This window comes from Bison bison, unplaced genomic scaffold (assembly GCF_000754665.1).
Source record: "Bison bison bison isolate TAMUID 2011002044 unplaced genomic scaffold, Bison_UMD1.0 scf7180017864283, whole genome shotgun sequence".
Classification (NCBI taxonomy): Eukaryota; Metazoa; Chordata; class Mammalia; order Artiodactyla; family Bovidae; genus Bison; species Bison bison.
In genome coordinates, this window is record NW_011494855.1 from 33212 (window position 1) to 46458 (window position 13247).

The following is a 13247-nucleotide window of genomic DNA, read 5'->3' on the forward strand; positions in this document are numbered from 1 at the left end:
CCCCAGCATCAAGGGTGAGTTAACGCTCCATTCTCACCTCGCTCCATCCCACCTCCCACCCGCCGACCGCCCCTGTGGCTAGCCTGTTTACATCCGGGCTTGGCCAAGTGGAAGGCTGCCTGCTGGGGAAGAGTTTTCCTTCTCCGGGAGGTGGGGAGAACTGTTGCACCTTCCTTTACCTGCGGGGACACTCCGATAGGAGTTTGTCCCCTTTTTGTAACCCGGGGAAACCTGGAGACTCTTGTCCTCACCCCACTCCTTTCCCACTCCAAGAGCTTGGGTATCTGTTGCACCTTACCCTCTCAGGGCAGTGGGGAGAGAAGCGACTCGGCTCCTTGGGTCTTAACCTTTTCGGAATCAGGCTGTGTGTGTGTGTGTGTGTGTGTGTGTGTGTGAAAGAGAGAGAGAGAGAGAGAGAGAGTTTTTCGAGGTGCATCTCTACTACTCTCTCCTCCCAACCTCCCTCCTCCCTCCGTACCTTCATCCTAGGGTGACAAGTTCTGCATCAATTTCCCCAACCTCCAGCCTCAAGAGGAGATAGGAGCTGTCTGGCTCTCCTTTTCCCCATGGTCAAGGGGATTTGCTTACGGGTCGGGTCCCTGCAGGCTTTTCCCCTCTTCCCGACCTGCTGAGGCGGGCAGTGACTCCCGTCGTTGAGGCGGGCCCCTGTTGCTCCTTTGGAACCAGGGCTTCTAAAGTTGGAAAGTTCAGAGAGGGAGAAGCGCTGGCAGGGAGGATAAGGATGAGCTTGTTGCTGGGGTGACTTCAGGCATCGCGGCGTGGTCGGGAGCTGGACTCTGGAGGGAGCCTCGTAGGCGGCGTCCAGCAGGAGCTGGGTATCCAGGACTCGCCCAGCGCCGCGCTGCGCGCAGGGAGCTGGTGCACTCGCCTCCCGCGACCTCAGCGCGGACTAGCAGAGGTCGCCGCTGGCCGGCTGCCTAGCGCTTCGACTCTCACGCCGGGGAGCTAGCGGTGGCGGAGAGGTGGTCTTGCAGCACTGCAGAGAGGTGGAAACCAGCTCGGCACCATGCGCGGTGAGGAAGCCTGTGCTGGGGGAACTGCACCGGAGCTTGGTGGGAAGGGGGAAGCAGTGGCGTTTGAAGTTGGATTTCAACCCAATGGGCCTGATAGCCCGGGAGGCGGAGATTTATCGCGCCTTGGGGTTTAATAAAACAGGACCACACTCTGAGATGCGAAGGGATGTACTCTTGAAAATATAGGTTTGGTTTGCAGCAGCGCTCCAGGCTTTGGCTTGCTGCTTCCTTTTTTCCCCAAGTCTTGCTTGTGGGAGCTTAGCTCTACTCTAGAGGTCACTAGGGGGACACAACTTTATCTTGGTGCTTCAGCTTGCCTTTTAATTGCTGCGGAGTACTCAAATCACTTATTGGAAAGGGTTTCAAACCATGATCCTTAATCTTTTAGATGTTGCTACGAAACACCCAGGATTTTCTCTTTTCTGCTCTAAACTATAACAGATATATAATTTTAGTGCAATGCATTTCTTTAAAAATAATACAGCTCCTGTAAAATAGAAAAGGCCTTAAACTTGATTTTTTCTCTCCCAATGAATTAGTACATGTTTACAGTGGTAGATGACTAAAGAAAGAATGAAAGAATATATTCATATATTCATCTACAAACAATTTTCTTATGATAATCTCAAAGAATTAGTCTAAACCCAGATTGACAGGGTGCATTAGCTGCACTTTTGATTCACTCCTTTTTATGGAACCATATCGCACCATGAATGAAACAGAAGGATTGGTTTTCAGCACTGCTGAACGGCTATCCATTGGCAGAAATACATTTCATACCCACCCCAAACCTTGCAGATTGTAAATGATCCATGAAGAGTGGAAAAAATTTTCCAGTTTTACAATACATGCTAACTGGAGACAATCTTACCCTGAAATTAATCTTGGTAGACATGCAAAAAGATACAATTGAGGCCAAATTAATAAGTGAACTAGTATAACAGTTTGATGAAACATATCTCATTACTACCCTCCCTGAACACAAAGAAGTTTTTGATTTGTAAGCCAAAATAGGATTGTATTTCTTTAAATTTAACTAGATGGTGAACTAATTGAAGACCAGTAATTAATAGAGTTTTGTCATTTAAATGTTAAGAGATTTTTTGGAGGAATTAATAACCAGGCTTTCCTAGGAAATGTCTCAAGAAAGTTTATTGTAGTTCTTTAAAAATAAGATTTTCTCATACTACATGTTTTCTTTAAAAGTTATGTTATTTAACTCTTACTGATTTGTGTGTGTGTGTGTGTGTGTGTTTCTCTCTCTCTACTAATGCTGAGTTTCTTTTTCTTTAAACCAGATTACCATTTCTTTCTTAGAAGAAAATAAACCTTTGAGAAAATCCTTGGAGTTTCCCTTTAGCAAAGCACAGTTAATTGTGATAGTTCAAAGGCAAGCCCAGGAAGTTGGAATCCATTAATTTGCCTCAATGTTGCCTTTTAAGAGGAGCACTCTACAAAAGCATCTGACTGCTGGCTTGCTGAACTGCTCCCAGACATCTGCTTCTAAGCTACAACCAACTTAAACCAAACTGCTAAATGCTAGGGCATTTTTGTTTGCCAGTTTAGTTTTTTTGGCAGGCTGGGGTGAACTTTGTGAATAATAAACTATACGTTTAGCAACATCCCGCCTATGTTGGTTATCCTCTATCCAGAGCTGTTTTCTCTGCTTAGCTACTCTGTGTGTGGGAAAAGATGATTTGTTAGAGCATGTGACAGGCAAGTTGCTCATTGGCTCCTGTAGTCCTTGCAACAGACACTACACATCTAGAAAGCTAGAAATTGGCCAGAGGGAAATAGTCTTTTAATATTGACAGAAGATACTAGCTTTCATTTGTGGCACTCATTAAAAGACATTTTATAAAATGACCTTTATAGAAGAATATTTGTCAATCCAATATTTATAATATTTTAATGAAAAGATATGCTGTAGTCCATTTCAATAAAAGTCTTATAAAAATAGGTTAGTTATATTGATTATAGTGATACTAACCCTCCTCCCCCAGTATTATTAGTACAACAAGGATTCTCATTCACATTTAAAGGTTAAGTTATGCTGGGATTCATCTATTTATGCATTCATTCAGCAATTTTATTGACTACTGGATATGTACTAGGTTCTGTGCATTGATAAACATGATACCCAATGAAGGGTATATTAAGAGGGAGGCTTGGAAAGACTAGGTAAACAAATACCTGAATAAGAAAATTTTACAATGATTAATATCATGAAAATAAAATAGGACATATTATGGAAAGTGATTGTGGGGTTACTTTATTTGTGTGTGTGTGTGTGTGTATGTGTGTGTGTGTGAGGTTACTTTAGATTGTAACATTTGAGCTGGAAACCAAATGATGAGGAATTTACCTGCCAAGAGCTGGAACATGGCTCTGCAAGCCTTAAGGCAGGAATGAGATTGTGGCTTGGCACGTTCAAATACAGGAGAACTGCCAGTTTGGCTGGAGAGCAGTATGTTAGGTAGAGACTGGTAGGGAGAGGCCAAACTTTTTGGACCCTAAATAGGAGTTAGATTTTAGTTTAAGTGCAGTGAGAAGCCTATTGGATGCTCACTAGGCATTTAGGGCTTCATTCTCATCCTTGAGGATGGTTTCAGGGAGAGCAGTTTTCCTACGTCAACACCCTACGCCAAGTAAAGTCCCTACCCAATGAATTTCACTTTTCTAAAAGGTCTAGTTATAATCAAGGAACTGAGACCTCCTGCTGAGAGCCCTCTTACCTGCAATATTTGGGGCTGAGATGTTGATAGCATTTCTAGGAATCTCTGCTTAAGGAAACAATTCTAAAGATAATGAGGACTATTAACAATTCAACATTTTGGTAAAAGTCATCATCCTCATTCCCCATCCCCCAACAATCCTTTCAAAGCAAGTCAATCTTAGGAAAAGCATATTGTAATGGTAGAAGGGAGGAGTACAAAGAGCCTAGAACAGTAGGTGGAATGTGGAAGGCAGCAGGAGAGGCTCCTAGGTAACCGAAAGGGGTCCATGAAAGAAGAGTGATGCTTGGAAAGGGGACATGAGAAAGCCTCTGAGACAACATCAGCCGGTTCATGATTTTGCCAAGAGAAGCAGAAGCCTGATGTGAGAGTGTGCCAAGAGAAACACTCTAGTTCAAGCACTAAGGAAGTTCAAATCAGGGTATCTTTATGCTTTTGACTGCTTTTTACTTGTGAAGCATTTATAACAATAAAAGCACACAGGCTTTTAAAAAAGCTGTTTGATTTTACTTATTATTAGGTAGCTCTTATGGATTATAAACCTCGCAGATGAAAATAGCATAAAAAAAGTAATAATAAAAACTGCTATTTGTTGGAGATATCTGCTTGACATCTAATCAGCAGGGAAATTATACTCCTGGGTCTCTATCTTGCTGTGGAGATGTTGGCAGTGGGGAAGGGGGCAGGAGATTGGGTCTGTTGGATGATTTTCTGCCCCATAAGCATTTATTCCTTGAAGGTGCCATGGCATTTAGAAGATGTGTAAATCATAATTTTAAAGCCCTCCACTGCCTCTCCACCTTCACCTGTCTGCATTTTTTGCCAGCAATTAATAATGAAAACTATGTTAGGAATTTTTGTAGCTTCAGGACATTGTTTAGTCCCCTCATTGTTTAATCCCTGTTTTCTTTGTGCTCCGTTGGACTCTTGAGGCTGGCAGGGCTGGTAGTACTCAGGGATTATGTAACTAAGAATGGATTTGGTCCTTAGTGGTACCATAACACAATGTGTTTATGACATCAGATTTTTTTCATAGCGCTGAGAGTCATAGTAGGTTAGAGTTAAAAGAAAGGCTCAGTGTTGATAGAGTTAGTGGAGAAATGCTATAGTAAGAGGTGAGTAATGCTGTCAAATATGAATAGTCTATATAAGGAATTTGGTCAAGTGTATTATTTGTAATTGCATATTATGTATAAGTCAGAATATGTCTCTCTATATATCTAGAGAGAGATATGTATATAGGCATATCTTGATATGTATTTAAACTAGAGCTCAGTTCCCAATGTCAATTCAGATTTCACTCTGTACATGCGAGTGTGATCATGTCTGCATTTTATATATAAGGAAATTGAGACATAAAGATATTAGGTACTTTCTTGGGGTCTAAGAATAAATTTTTTACTGTGGATAAAGGCATAACCAAGCTGTATGACACACTCTCCTTTGATTATGTTCAGTGTTTTTTTAAAATTAATTATTTTAATTGGAGGCTAATTACTTTACAATGTTGTAGTGGTTTTTGCCATACACTGATATGAATCAGCCATAAGTGTACATGTGTTCCTCATCCTGAACCCCCCTCCCACTTCCTTCCCCATCCCGTCATCCCTCAGGGTTGTCCCAGTGCACTGGCTTTGAGTGCCCTATTTCATGTATCAAACTTGGTCTGATGATCTATTTCACATATGATAATACACGTTTCAATGTTATTCTCTCAAATCATCCCACCCTTGCCTTCTTCCACAGAGTCCAAAAGTCTGTTCTTTATATCTGTGTCTCTTTTGCTGTCTTGCATATAGGGTCATCATTACCATCTTTCTAAATTCCATATATATACGTTACTATACTGTATTGGCGTTTTTCTTTCTGACTGACTTCACTCTGTATAATAGACTCCAGTTTCATCCATCTCATTAGAACTGATCCAAATGCGTTCTTTTTAATAGCTGAGTTATATTCAGTGTTTTATTGCCTGTTCACTTTCCTCAAGATCTCTCAAGTCTAACATAGAAAGGGAGATCAATTTTGCTTTTTCATGCTGAATCAAGAGAATGATACACTTTCCTCAGAAGTATCACAACTTTATTGTTTGTGATCCACTTTAAAAATTAGAAATACATTGCTAACAAAGTAGGCTAACTGCCCACAAATGCTATGGTGATATTGTACAGAGGTTTTAGGGCCTCTCTAGGGATAGGGAGGTCAGACAAAGTGAACAAATATTCTCATTTTTTGAAGTGGTATAATTTGGAAAAGATGCATGTGGGTCCCCTCTGAGGTAGATTCAAGTCATTTTGCCATTCACGTGGAAAGCCATTTGCCTGCTGTGGTAGCTAGCCTTTAAGATGGCGTCAGTTTTTTGGCTCCTGGTGTTCACACCCTTACCTACTCCTGTCCCACACTGAGTTGGGGCTGTATGTGGCCTGTAGCGTGTGGTGGAAGGCTATGTTGTACATAAAGACATGGCGGCTTCTGTCATGCTCCTGTATATCTGGTGCTCTCTTATACTGCTCACTTTGGGGAAGACCAGCGGCCAAGTTGTGAAAGCACTCAGGCATTCTGGTGGAGAGGCCCATGTGGGAAAGAACTGAGGCTTCTTGCTAAGAGTCAACTTCAGCTTGCCCACCTTGTGCACGACCTACCTTAGGAACAGACCCTCTAGCCCAGTTAAACCTTCAGGTGTCTATAGCCTTAGCCAACATCTAACTGAATGTCATGAGAAATCCTTACCTAGGTCTACCCAACCAGCCTACTTTTGGATTCCAATGTTGCAGAAACAGTGAGAGATGGTAAATGGTTACTGTTGTGCTGAGCCACTAAAGTTTGTTACACAACATTGGATAATCAATATATCTGTGGTTCATTACTTTTATACCTTTATCTTGGGAGGTAGGGACCCTCTTATTGGTGTGTAAATAGTAGGGGAGACCATGTATGTGTGAAAAAACATATATAGTTTTAAAACCTTCCACTATAACAATTTACTTATTTATATAATTTTTGTATGTAAAAGATTAATATATCATTATTAATCTTTATATTTACATATCTTTTATATATAAAAGATTAACTTTCTTATTTATATAATTACTCCAGGGTTTCCCCTAAGCTAGCTGCTACTTCCAGGCTCCTGGGAATAAAAGGAACACTGAATTCACAGTCTTCATTACTAGTCTTGGCATTGGCCCTGAATCTTAGTTCTCTTTATTACTTTAGAGAGCTGGGCTAAAAACCTGAAGTTCTCTTTTCCCTGTTTCCCTTAAGTTCCTTTCAGTAGCTTGATTCCTTCTCCTCCACTTCTTTGATTGGTCCTAATCTCTGCCCTCTATAGTTCACTTGGTTTGGCAGGTACCTTCCAAATAAAAGCCCCACCAAACGAAAAAATGAGAGTGATAGACTACAAATGCTCCCCAAGTCCTCCAACAGCCCTCCAAACCCAAAAGACAAAAAGTCCCTTAAAACCTAAAATCTCCCAGTAAACCCTTCTCCAGCTATATTTATCTACTTCTCCCTACCAAGGAGTCCCTGCCCCCTCCCAGCCCAACTAGTCCCTTGATATATAACAAGGAGAGTGAGAAAGAGGATAAAGTAAACATGAAGAAGCCTGTGATTGCTTCTACTTCAGTGTAGAATACTAGTCTGCTTTATTTCAGCCCCTCACTCATTTCTTCATTCACTTGACAAATAATAACTGAAGACTTACTCTGTGCTAGAAGTGTATTTGGGATACAAAATGGAGCCTTTAGGTAGGGAAGACAGACTATGAATAAACTGTTGAGATTAAAAATTGAAATGTACTATGAGGAAAAACAGAGAAGGCAATGGCACCCCACAACAGTACTCTTGCCTGGAAAATCCCATGGATGGAAGAGCCTTTGTAGGCTGCAGTCCATGGGATAGCTAAGAGTCAGACACGACTGAGCGACTTCACTTTCACTTTTCACTTTCATGCGTTGGAGAAGGAAATGGCAACCCATTCCAGTGTTCTTGCCTGGAGAATCCCAGGGACAGAGGAGCCTGGTAGGAGGCCATCTATGGGGTCGCACAGAGTCAAACACGACTGAAGTGACTTAGCAGCAGCAGCAGCAGCATGAGGAAAAAAATAGAGCATGATCTGGGGGATTTGGAGGGCTGGTGATGGCCTGATGTGGGAGGGTGAGCTATTAATATGATGATTGCTGCTGCTGCTGCTTAGTTGCTTCAGTTGTGTCCGACTCTGTGCGACCTCATAGATGGCAGCCCACCAGGCTCCTCTGTCCCTGGGATTCTCCAGGCAAGAACACTGGAGTGGGTTGCCATTTCCTTCTCCAGTGCATGAAAGTGAAAAGTGAAAGTGATGTCGCTCAGTCGTGTCTGACTCTTTGGGACCCCATGGACTGCAGCCTACCAGGCTCCTCCATCCATGGGATTTTCCAGGCAAGAGTAGTGGAGTGGGGTGCCATTGCCTTCTCTGAATAGGATGGTTAGGTAGACTTAATTGGAAACATAATATTGAAGGAGACAAAGTAGTTTTTATGGAGGAGGAAGAATCTTTCAGAAAGAGATAAAAGCCAGGGCAAAGACCCCCTGGTGAGAGTATCCTGGCATGTTTGATAAACAGAAAGGAGAGTGAGTGAAATTAGTAAAGAGAATAGAAATAGGAAAGGGGGGCAGAACAGTGAGGGAAGACTAGATCACATGCGGCCCTGTGGGCAATTTTAAAGACTTTGACTTTAATCCTCAATGAAATGGGGCATCATTTAAGGTTTTGAACAAAGGAATAATAGGCTCTGACTGACAGTTTGAAAAGAATTGCTGTGGCTACCATGTCGAAAATATCCTCATGGGGCAAGAGAGAAGCTAGAAGACCAGTAAAGAGTCTTGCAATGTTTCAGTTGAGAAATGATGGTGGCAACTATCAGGGCGGTAGCAGCAGAGGGCCTGAGAAATGGAAAGACCTGGAATATATTTTGAGGGTGGAGCTAATACGGTTTCCGGAACTAACAGGCTGTGTGAGAGAAAGATATGAGTCATGGATGATTCCATAGTTTGTGACCTGAGCTACTAATAGGATGGAGTCGTTATCAGCTGGTATTGGAAGATTGTGGATGGGGCAAGTTTAGTGAGAAAGGAGTTCAGTTTTTTTTTTTTTTTTTTTAGGAGATCCGTTTTGGACACATATGAGTTGAAGTGTTCATTTGATATTCAAGTGGAGATGACAAGTAGGAGGTCAAACACATGAATCTGGAGTCTGGGGGAGAGGCTGGGCTGATGATGTGAATTTGGGAGACATTGGCACCTAGGTGGTAAGACCTTAGGCTGAATAAGCACTCATTTCCTGGCAAGTGAGTAGTCTGAGAGACATGATCTAAGCCCAAGGTTACTGTATTATTACGAGGGAAGGGAGATGGAGTGGAAACTGGTAAAGGAGATTTAGAAAGAGCAACTGGTGAGTAAGGGGAAAGTCAAGAGTGTGAGGGGTCCCAGAGCCAAGGGAGAAAGTGTATCAAAGTAGAAAAGAATAATCGACTATGTCAAATGCTGCTGATGAAGTAACATGAGGGTTAAGAAGTGACCATGGCATTTATTACTGTGAAGGTTACTGAAGACCTTGACAAGGGCAGTTGGAATAGGTCAAGAGAGCATGGGAGGAGAAGAATTGGAGACATCAGAGTCAACTCTTTGGAGGGGTTTTGTGGCAAAGGAAGCAAAGAAATGGTGCTGTGGCTGGGAGCAGTAGTCATCAAGAAAAAAGAAAACTTTTTTAAGATGGGAGAAAGGATGGCAGGTTTCATTCCTTGCTTTTGTCATTTGCTTTGTGAGGTGGTCTTTAACTTCTCTTTCACTATTTTTTTAAACCATTGAACTGTACACTTTTTTTTTATGGATTTGTTTATTTTTGGCTGCACTGGGTCTTTGTTGGTGCACTTGGGCTTTTCTCTAATTGCGGCAAGTGGGCCTACTCTCTAGCTGGTGCTTAGGCTTCTTATTGCGGTGGCTTCTCTTGTTGCAGAGCACGGGCTTTAGGATGCGTGAGTTTAGTTGCCCCACTGCGTGTGGAATCTTCCTGGAGCAGGGATGGAACCACATCCCCTGCATTGGCAGGCAGAATCGTAAGCACTGGACCACCAGGGAAGTCCTTTCTTTCACTATTTTAAATTTTGGCTGCTTTCTAGGACAATTTCTTGGGGAGATAAGGAGGGAATTAATGTACAATGGTTTTGTATTACTTAGTTATAAGGATGTTTCTTTTTTGCCTTTTATTTCTGTAAACAGATTATCTTTAAAAATATTAAATATAGTATGAGAAGAGAAATAGAAATGGATTTCCTGATGAAATATTTAATAAAATATACCACGGTAGGAGAAAGTTGCCATGAGAGGAAAGTGTGCCAGTCATCATGTTAATGACTGTAGCAGTCCATTCTGTCAGCTGGAAAGCTCAGAAGGAACTAAGGACAAGTTTAAAAATATTTTGTGTAGGGGCAAGCCTGGTCGTTCTTGACCAGAGGCAATTTTGCAGTGTCTTGAAGACATTTTTGATTGTCATTACTGGGGTGGTGCTATTGGTTTCTGGTGGGTAGAGACCAGGGATGATGATAAACATTTTGTAATGCCCAGGACAGCCCTCACAACAAAGAATTATCTGGTTCAAATTGTCAACAGTGCCGAGGCCAAGAAATCCTGGGATAGCCCCATCATTTTTTTCATTCTTTCAGAGAGGAGCTAGCAAGCTCCTTCTGAAAGAGTCTGTTTGACCTATGCCATTGTTCTACGTTTAGATGAGGCACAGCTGTTTAAAAATTAAATTCAAATAAAGACAGGCTTTTTTCTTTTTGTCTTTGCTTTCTCTCCCCACCTCCCTGTCCTGCCTTCTGTTGGGTCCCCTTGTATTTTACTATTTTTATAAACTTGCATTGTTTCCCACTGGGCCCATGCCATTAGAGGGACATTAAAGTTATGGTAAAAAAAATCCTTGATTCAGTTGGGGAACCACAATTTTATATTGCTGATTCCTATTCGGCATCTGTCTGACAGTTTTATGAAAGAAATAATCAAGAACAGGATGATTTGTTAAGCTCTAGCTCTTTAATAAGAAAGGCTGGGTAGTCTCTCAGCCATTTTTCCCGTGGCCTCTTTTGGCCATTAGGACTTCAGTCGCACCCTTCATAGTCCAACTGTCGATGTGTGCATTATCTGACAAGGAAGACTCTGAACTAAGTCACGACTGCCCTAAGTGCTTGTTGAGTGAAAGGATGAGAAATTTTAAATCCAGTTTTATAAGAAGCAATTTAAAATTTATGTATTTAAAAAACTTGAAGGACAGGTTCTTTTTATGTACATTTGGCAGTTCATTGGATTGTGTTTGAATGTCCAAATCCAGAGATAAAAGTAAGATTTTTAAATTGACATTAAAAGTTTATTAAAAGTGTATTATCACTCTAGGCTTGCCCTACAAAAAAACTCAACAGTCATGAAGTTAGCCTATACATACATTTTATTAGTATTAGTTTAAGAATATCATGAATCATAAAATTAGAAAAAACTATAAAAGCTACTTAATGAACATTCATACTTCACAAGTTCTGGTATTAACAGTACTTTTCACTTTGCATTAAGTTCTTTTTTCTTTTTATCCACTGTTCTCATACTCTTATTCATACTTACTTTGTTTGGCTGCATAAAAATGTTATCACATTCTTTTTCCATGGCAATGACTTTGATTCTGCTGATTTAACACCTTTACTGTACTGAAAGAATATCTAGGACTAAAAAAGAAGCATTATGTTATTTAAAAAAGATCTTTGTTCATAAATAAACCTGTCCAGGGATATCTTAGTTGTGGAAGGTAGGACAGACTTGAAGTTATAAAGAGTACTGTTGCATATACCTATGGCTGATTCATGTTGATATGTGGCAGAAACCAACACAATATTGTAAAGCAATTATCCTCCAATTAAAAATAAATTTAAATAAAAAAAGAATAATGCTGGAATTCACCCCTTCTCTTGCCCTTCTTAGTCTTAAGAAAGACTTACATTAAAATACATGCAATAGAAATTCTGCATTGAATAATTATCATACTTCTGACACACAAACTTTATTTAGTAATCTATAGACACAACCCAAAGACAAAAAGACATGTGGTTCACATGCCAAATTCTAAGGTCAAGACTGGTTATGTTTTAACCTCTGTAAATTCTCTTTACCTGATTCTGAATCAATGCCTTAAGTATGATGGATAAGCAAATTAATTGACTATACATAAGTTTATATGGATCAAGAGAAGCATGTAACCTATTTAAACCATTTGGCAAACAAGCCATTTTTAAGTTTTTGGCAGCACTAAATGGTAGAAAAGTATATTAATTAGAAATAACTTACTAAAACAAGCCTTTGAAGAATTCTAATGGTAATATTTTTAGCTAATTGTTTATATTATGTTAAAGGAATGGAATATCTTTTGAATACTGAGAACTTTCATGAGTCTAGGCTTTCTTTCAGCTGGTCCTATTTAGTGTGGTTTTATGCTACATCTTGTATTTCTGAAAACTGGGTATTTGTATGTACTAAGACCGTGATGCTGGGAGAGATTGGGAGCAGGAGGAGAAGGGGACGACAGAGGATGAGATGGCTGGATGGCATCACCAACTCGACGGACATGAGTTTGAGTGAACTCTGGGAGTTGGTGATGGACAGGGAGGCCTGGCGTGCTGCGATTCATGGGGTCGCAAAGAGTCGGACACGACTGACTGACTGAACTGAAATGAAGGCTGAAGAACCTTGAGAATGGCCACTGGCAGACCAGAGGTCAAGTCAACCATCAAGAATCCCTCAGGGATGGGAAGTTGGCACGATGGTATCCTTGAGTAACTTGAGGTTAGGGCTGTTTATGAGGAATCTCCTCATGTAGGGAGGAATAAGCATATAGTCTTTTCATTCCTATCAGATCAGATCAGTTGCTCAGTCATGTCCGACTCTTTGCAACCCCATGAATCACAGCACGACAGGCCTCCCGGTACATCACCAACTCCTGGAGTTCACTCAGACTCACGTCCATTGAGTCAGTGATGCCATCCAGCCATCTCATCCTCTGTCATCCCCTTCTCCTCCTGCCCCCAATCCCTCCCAGCATCAGAGTCTTTCCAATGAGTCAACTCTTCGCATGAGGTGGCCAAAGTACTGGAGTTTCAGCTTTAGCATCATTCCTTCCATAGAAAGCCCAGGGCTGATCTCCTTCAGAATGGACTGGTTGGATTTCTTTGCAGACCAAGGGACTTTCAAGAGTCTTCTCCAACACCACAGTTCAAAAGCATCAATTCTTTGGTGCTCAGCTTTCTTCACAGTCCAACTCTCACATCCATACATGACTACTGGAAAAACCATAGCCTTGACTAGACGAACCTTTGTTGGCAAAGTAATGTCTCTGCTTTTTAATATGCTATCTAGGTTGGTCATAACTTTCCTTCCAAGGAGTAAGTGTCTTTTAATTTTATGG

General features: G+C 41.2%; 1 protein-coding gene across 1 annotated transcript in view; it reads left to right on the plus strand.

Moving 5' to 3' along the window:
- Window positions 1-534: 534 nt before the first annotated feature.
- The window catches only part of SLC44A5 (solute carrier family 44, member 5), a 432423-nt gene continuing 419710 nt past the window's right edge, over window positions 535-13247 (plus strand). The window contains exon 1 of the mRNA XM_010849416.1: window positions 535-1034. Coding sequence (XP_010847718.1) covers window positions 1028-1034 — 7 coding nt within the window. The 5' untranslated portion in view covers window positions 535-1027. The remainder of the gene's footprint in view (window positions 1035-13247) is intronic.